Source organism: Cajanus cajan, chromosome 2 (genome assembly GCF_000230855.2).
Source record: "Cajanus cajan strain Asha chromosome 2, NIPB_CcT2T_4, whole genome shotgun sequence".
Classification (NCBI taxonomy): Eukaryota; Viridiplantae; Streptophyta; class Magnoliopsida; order Fabales; family Fabaceae; genus Cajanus; species Cajanus cajan.
This window is the reverse complement of record NC_138518.1, coordinates 64,568,426-64,576,488: the sequence shown is the minus strand read 5'-3', so window position 1 is coordinate 64,576,488 and position 8,063 is coordinate 64,568,426. Positions and strand designations below refer to the sequence as shown.

General features: G+C 27.1%; 1 protein-coding gene across 1 annotated transcript; it reads left to right on the top strand.

The window, feature by feature from the left end:
* The first annotated feature begins 690 nt into the window (after positions 1 to 690).
* Positions 691 to 7,808, top strand: LOC109805167 (ABC transporter G family member 1). Its single transcript, XM_020367166.3, has 8 exons — positions 691 to 1,069; positions 3,197 to 3,276; positions 5,047 to 5,517; positions 5,595 to 5,681; positions 5,808 to 5,939; positions 6,041 to 6,235; positions 6,354 to 6,440; positions 6,944 to 7,808. The coding sequence occupies exons 1-8, from the start codon at positions 772 to 774 to the stop codon at positions 7,631 to 7,633; spliced, it is 2,040 nt and encodes a 679-aa protein (XP_020222755.1). The 5' UTR covers positions 691 to 771; the 3' UTR covers positions 7,634 to 7,808.
* The last annotated feature ends 255 nt before the right edge of the window (positions 7,809 to 8,063 follow it).

Sequence of the window (8,063 nt, the reverse complement as noted above, 5' to 3'; positions counted from 1 at the left end):
TTTGAAAGTTTGAAAAAGTCAAATTAATAATAGACATCTCCTCCAATATTAAATTTTATAATATGATAATTTAAATATATATAACTTTATTTTATTAGAATATAACTTTTATTTTTTAAAATATAGTTGTTTTTTTAATTAATATATATAGTTAATCACCTATATACTGTCAGTGTAAAGTTTTTTTATGCTAGAAACCAATTATATCTTTTAATTGTGCCATGTTACTGTAAATACATTTACTTTTAACAGTGTCAGATATAATTGGTTGTCAGTGTAAAAAAACTTTACACTAGAGTGTATAAGTAATTAACTCACACACACACACACATATATATATATATATATATATATATATATATATATATATATATAAAATGTAAAATTGTAAAATGGTAGTAGACAAGGGTCCACTATGTTGTAAATACATCCGTCCCTGCACATAATGTTGTCTTAATAACCCACACAAGTTAATTGATTGAGTCATGGAATGTACTCGCTTAATATAATATATATGATATATATGTGGTGATAGTTGTATTGTATATACACACAATCAAGAAATATATTTTCTGTCTTGTCTTTATCGTGAAGCCTTAAAAACACGTTAGGCATATTTAATTTTTTTGTTGAAGCAAACAAGACGTAAGAGAACTTGGAAACGCATGCTAGTCAAGATAGTCTCTATATATATGGTTTGAAGTGAGAGAGAGATCGAGTGGGAAGGGTATATAGTGTGAAGTGTGAACCTTTTTATTTTCTTATTGTGAAATGGCTACCCTTGTTTCAAATAATTCGGCTTCTCCTTCTACACTGGAGATAGAAGCATGCAGTGATATTCCAATAGGGAGGGAAAGAAGAGGAGAGGGGAACTCAGGTTGGAGTAATGAGAGAGAAGAGATGGGAATATGTTTGACATGGAAGGATGTGTGGGTGACTGCTTCTGTGGGAAAGAATGGAAGCAAATCAATTCTTGAGGGTCTCACTGGTTATGCCAAACCAGGCCAACTCTTGGCCATCATGGGTCCTTCTGGCTGTGGCAAATCTACACTTCTTGATGCTTTAGCAGGTATGCATATGAATATTCTAAATCAATTTCTCTCAACTTTTTCAAAGTTTCATAACTATTTTTTTTAATAGATAAATTATGCTATAAGGTTATTTTTTTTGAATTAACCTATAAATTTAGATGAAAATGATAATATATAATAGTATTTTGAATTATTTATTTTATAGAATTAAAATTTATATTGAATATAAATTAATATATGAATTATATTTTAGATTTGTGGCAATTAATATATATTATAAAATAATTTTTTTAACTATTGATGAATTTAAAGATAAAATTGAGATTAAGAAAAATCTATAAATATAATTCTCTTAAAGAAAAACAGCTAAAATAACTTTTATCAAATAACATCTAAAACTATTTTAATTCACATAAGAGAAAGGTGGAAAAATAAAATAGAAAAATTATTAAATACTTTTATCATATTGAAATTGCATCAGATTTGCTATATTTTATTTTTTCATATATATAAAAACAATAATGAAAACGACAAAGTCTGAATTTTTATTTTTTCATATATATAAAAACAATAATGAAAACGACGAAGTCTGAAATTTTATTTTTTTCATATATAAAAACAATAATGAAAGCGACAAAGTCCGAATTTAAGATCATGTGCATATTTAAATAATATTTATATATAAGTTCACATCAAAAAAAGAAATTTTAATTTAATAATTAAGGACATATCATGCGTGTAATACAAGGATGGGGACACTCAAGAAATTTTTCTGGTTGAAAGTGCAAGTAATATTGTTTTTTAATTATTAAATGAATTCATGTTAGACCTATTAATATGGATCTCTCTCTAAGTCTCATTCCAAACTTTATTGGATTTATTAAAAAAAGTTAATTAATAATAAAGAGTGTAAAAAATAATAATTTCAAAAAAATTTGTTATTATAGAACTACTCTTTCTTGGTTTCATCCACAGAAACGAAAATATATATTGCAATATAAACAAAATTGGAAAAGGTATTGTACTTGTAACTTTGTTTTACTAGTCCCGAGCTGCGAATATTTTCATCATATAATTGGGAGTTGCTATGTAAACTCATAAAAAATTTTAAAAAAATTAATTTAATTATAAAATGAATAATCTAAATTATAATTATAAAATAAAAAGTAAGATAAAATTATAAAAATTAAAATTATAAGATTTCAATAATATTATAAAATATTAAAAAAAAGAAAAATTAATAAATAGTAAAAATAAAAAATTATTAAAATTACAATATAGAAATTCAAAAATTTATGACAAAAAGACAAAAAAAAATACTTAAAAAATTATTAAAATTAAAATATAGAAATTCAAAAAATTTAAGTGAAAAAATAAAAATAAACTTAAAAAATTATTAAAATTAAATTATTTAAATATATAATAATATTATTGCAAATAAATTAGAATATATAAAATAAAAAATAAAATAACTAAATAATTTAAAAATTGAAAGAATAAAATATTATAAATATTATTTAAATAAATTATTAAAAATATAAAATATTAAAAACTGTACCGGTACCCTCTCAAATAAGATGGGTACCATAGAATTTCTCTTAAAATTATAGTTTTCATTTCACGCAAATGTGTTTAAACATAAATTAATTCACTCAATCAACTAAATTCTCTAAATGAAATGACATTAAGTAAATTACAGTCTCATTCCTTAACAATAACTTAATGACCACTTTTGAATGATTTGAATAAATGAAGCTATAAGGGGAAATAGAGTGTAAAATTAGAAAACCAAAAGTCAAAGCCGCCTCCATTTCTTAAACATAATTTCGACATATTTAGGGTGACCATATTACTCATATATATATATATATACATATATTTCGACATTTGAATGATATTTTTGCAACATTATTTTATCTCTCCATATCAAACATGTTATCTTTCTTTTTTGAACGATCAAATATCTTATATTATGTTTCTCTTTCACCTCTTTTTCCATATATGCGTTATACTATGATGACGTCTTGCCACAAAACAAGACAAAACCTGCGAGGGGAAAAAGCACTCATATCACTACTTTTCAATAATTTTAGTTTGATTTTAACGAGGTTTCAAGTCTATGGACTTTGAAAAAAATGAAATGATGATGTGAATTAACATTCCAGGGAGATTAAGTTCCAACACAAGGCAAACAGGGGAGATCCTGATCAATGGGAAGAAACAAGCACTGGCTTACGGAACCTCAGTACGTACTAATTCATGAGAAACTATTACAAAGTCTTATAACACATCATATTTATGGTTCACTTAACTCTATGTGATGTAATAAGCGTTCAAGTTTTTTTGATTTATTAGAAATAATTACAAACACTTTATAAGGTGGTTCAATGGTGAGTGAGATATAAAATGAATATCGAGATATATTTCTTTTGTTTGAATTGAGAGAGTTATATGACCAGTCATTTTGTCAACATATGCGACCTATTTTCTTTTATATAGCAAATAATTATTTATTGAAAGGTCTAGAACTTGGATTTTTTTTAGTTTTATTCCTCGGTCGATCTTGACACTTATGTTATGTGTATCATATAGAAATTAATTGAGACAATGATAATTGTGACCACCTAATTAATAATTTTATCAATTAACATATTTAAGGAGCCACATGATTCATTAGCTATTTTTGGGATGTATATAGATGGAAGGAAAGAAGATAGTGATTTATACGGAAATAAAATAAAGAGAGAATCGAAATAGATGTGACAAATAATATAGGAAAAGATTAAAAACTAGAGATAAATAAAAATGAAAGAAAATAAAAAAGAGTATGAATAATAATACTATAATATGAATAGAAAAGTGGACCATAGTCCTCAAACCGACCTGCTAGCCTATGAAGAATTGATAGGATAAGTTAGACATTTCTGATTGTTTTACTTTCCCAGCCTTTAAATGATACCTACCAAATTTTTGGACTAACCTACTCCATCCTAATTTCGGCTGGCTGATGTTAGGGCCTTATGCCACAGCTGATGAATGTATTAACTCTTGACTGTTCTTTCCATCCATACATTATAATACAAAAAGCTTTTAATAATATCTAAAAAATATTATTTAATTATTTATAAATGTTGTTAATTTATTTTTACAACATATTATTAATAGTTGTATATAGTCTTTTCATCCATACATTATAACATAAATGTTTTTTAGTAATATTTAAAAAATATTATCTAATTATGTATAAATATTATTAATTTATTTTTGTAACATATTATCAAATGTTATATATAGTCTATGTTATTAAAGATTTTTAATAACATTTTTATACAATTAGGCAAAAATTTTCAAATATTATCAAAGTGATATTTTTGTAACATTTTAACGATGTTTTTAAGTTTTTATTAACTTTATAAAATAATAATTAGTTTTAATTTAGATATTATTATCAATTATTATATTTTTATGTCTCCTAAACTCTTAAGAGTTCTTTAAGAGAAGTTTGAAGACATTCTTAATTCCTAAACTCCTAGGAGTTCTTTAAGAGATGGTTGAAGACATTCTTAATTAATTATCACTAATTATATATAAATATCAAAGTTCTTTTATCTTAAGTATAATTATATGATTATATATATTCTTTATGAGTCATTTATTTATTTAATGTCGGACTTTAATTATGAGTAACAATTAGATATGAGAGAAATATATTTTTTTTATTCGATATAGAAATTTGATTTTAGAAATAATTAAAAAGAATAATATTGAAATAAAAAAGATGTCACTCATCTATAATAACATTTAAAAAAATGTTGCAAAATAATTTATATGACATTTTTTTACTTGATATGAGACTTTAATTTTAAAAATAATTAGAATGAATAATATTTAAATAAAATTTATTACTCTATTTTTTAAAAAATATTATAAAATAATCTATTTATTTAATATATAATAATATTTTATCAAATATAAAAAAAAATATTGCTAAAGAATTAAAATATTATGACCACAGGCATATGTAACACAAGATGAAACGTTACTGGCAACCTTAACTGTTGGAGAAACAGTGCACTATTCAGCTCAACTCCAATTGCCAGACACCATGTCCAAGAAAGAGAAGAAAGAGAGAGCAGACTTCACAATAAGAGAAATGGGTCTTCAAGATGCCATTAACACAAGAATTGGAGGGTGGGGTGTTAAAGGAATTAGTGGGGGCCAGAAGAGGAGAGTGAGCATATGCATTGAGATTCTAACACGACCAGGACTTCTGTTCCTTGATGAACCAACTAGTGGACTTGATAGTGCAGCTTCCTATTATGTTATGAGTGGCATTGCTAGCCTTGACAAAAAAGATGACATGCACAGGACTGTTATTGCCTCAATCCACCAACCTAGTACTGAAGTTTTTCAACTTTTCCACAACCTTTGTCTTTTGTCTTCAGGTAGAACTGTTTACTTTGGACCTGCTTCTGCTGCAACTGAGGTTAGTGTAACTAGCCCTTTTTTTTATATTTCTAATTTTAATGTTCATTTACTAATTATGCTTTTGTTTCAATGCAGTTTTTCGCTTCAAATGGTTTTCCTTGTCCTACTCTCATGAATCCTTCTGATCATTTACTGAAAACCATAAACAAGGATTTTGATCAGGTAATTAAGTTGACCATGTTCCATGAAATTGCTGCCTTTTTCGTATTTCAAATTTTCTACTGGAACATAATTGTATTCAATAAAACTCAGAAACATATGTTTGAAATAGCTTTTTTATTTTATCAGGTTAATGAGTTGAATTCAGGAGGGGCTGAAACAATACCCACTGAAGAAGTAATTCGGATCCTTGTAAATTCATACAAGTCATCCGAAATGAACCAAGAAATTCAGAAAGAAGTGGAAGTACTATCTGAAAAGGTATCCTTTAATTATGGCTAACTCGATCTCATACCATGTAAATTTGATCCAAATTAATTACAAAATATTAGCATTAAGATTAAGCTTTCATGGGTTTGCAGGACACCACTGCAACAAATACGAAGAGAAAACATGCTGGCTTCCTTAATCAGTGTTTTCTTCTTACCAAAAGATCATCCATTAACATGTATCGTGATCTAGGCTATTACTGGTTACGCCTTGCCATATATGTTGCATTGGCTATAAGTTTAGCTACCACTTTCTATGATTTGGATAAAAATTATCAGTCAATTCAGGTAATAGTGGAAAGTAACACATAATATATACATGACTCATTGCATTATTTGGCTTTTATATAGTTTAGCTAATTAATATCTTCCAACTCATAAAGTCACATAATTTTAATTATTTCAGGATAGAGGCTCATTTCTTATGTTTGTATCTTCATTCATGACTTTCATGACCATAGGTGGATTCCCCTCCTTTGTAGAGGACATGAAGGTAATTTCAAACTCAAATTTATATATCCAAGTATAGTCATAGGATTATTTAATGAGGAGAGTTCAAACGACACAGGTGTAACTTTTACTAAGTGTTACACCGCTTAATAACTTTATATTAAATGTGAATTTTAAAAATCTAACCGTTAAATTGAAAGTTCATATCTCTTAGATCATATATGTCAAATTTTGTTAAAATTGAACAACAACTTGAAGGTAATCAAAGTGCTCATATTTTAGTATATTTTAAAATGTATATATTACGTCAATTTTGTTTTATGAGAATGAAGTATCAAATCATCTTAGATTAATATAAAATTTGACATATATGATCTAAGAAATATGAACTTTCAATCTAACGGTTGGATTTTCAAAATTCACATTTAATATAAAGTTATTAAGCGGTGTAACACTTAATAAAAGTTACACCGGTGTCGTTTGAACCCTCCTCTTATTTAATTAATGTTTTTATTCATTTTTGGTTCCTCCATGGCATTGGTCTAGGTGTTTGAACGTGAAAGACTAAATGGACATTATAGTGTCACTGCATTTGTAATTGGGAACACCTTGTCAGCTATCCCATACTTGATGTTGGTTTCAATCGTTCCTGGAGCTATAGCCTATTACCTCCCTGGTCTTCAGAAAGGCTTTGAGCACTTCGTATACTTCATTTGTGTTCTCTTTTCTTGTCTAATGTTAGTAGAGAGCCTAATGATGATAGTTGCCAGCATTGTCCCCAACTTTCTAATGGGGATCATAACCGGTGCTGGAATTCAAGGAATCATGATGCTAGGTGGTGGCTTCTTCAGGTTGCCAAAGGATCTTCCTGGTCCATTTTGGAGATATCCAATGTTTTATGTTGCCTTCCATAGATATGCCTACCAAGGAATGTTCAAAAACGAGTTTGAAGGACTAAGATTTACTACAAAAGATGGTGGCTCCTACATCACTGGTGAAAAGATTCTGAGAGATACATGGCAAGTAAATATGAGTTACTCGAAGTGGGTCGATCTTGGAATCCTACTAGGGATGATTATTCTGTATAGAGTTATCTTTTTGGTTAACATCAAAACTACTGAGAAGCTAAAGCCCATCATTGTATCGTTCATGTCATCATCAGGGGCTACCAAGCGAAAAATGCAAATCATGCAGAATCCCAATGCCACTCCTTTACAACAAGTTCAAGTTGTATAGAATTGAAGAATCGGGTTCAAGTGTACGTGGGGACGAAAAATCATTTTCACATTCGTATAGATGTGAAGATCAAGAGATATGTAATGTAATATAGTCTATGCACTCTACGAAACCAAAGAATATCTCCATTTGTATCTTCGTTTATATATGTAAGGATTATATATATTTAAGCCTATCAACTTTTGACCATTTTTGTTTTTAGTTTTTAAATAATTTTTTTATACTAATTTTATTCCTTAAATTTTAGTTAAATTTTACTTTTTACTTTTAGTTTTAGAACTTTTTTTTCCATTAACGATTTGGTTCCCGTTTTTTAAAACTTTTTGTTCATATAAAGTTTTAAAGATTAACTCAAATAAAATTTGTTTAGAAACTTAAAAATAAAAATTGACAAAAAATTCAAAGACTAAAAATATATTTAATTATATAA

Bases quoted from the DNA above. Each gene is read 5' to 3' on its own strand.
- LOC109805167 (XM_020367166.3), top strand. From the start codon at position 772: ATGGCTACCCTTGTTTCAAATAATTCGGCTTCTCCTTCTACACTGGAG. The intron at 5,940-6,040 runs GTATCCTTTAAT...ATGGGTTTGCAG, and splicing joins TGGAAGTACTATCTGAAAAG to GACACCACTGCAACAAATAC. The intron at 6,236-6,353 runs GTAATAGTGGAA...TAATTATTTCAG, and splicing joins AAAATTATCAGTCAATTCAG to GATAGAGGCTCATTTCTTAT.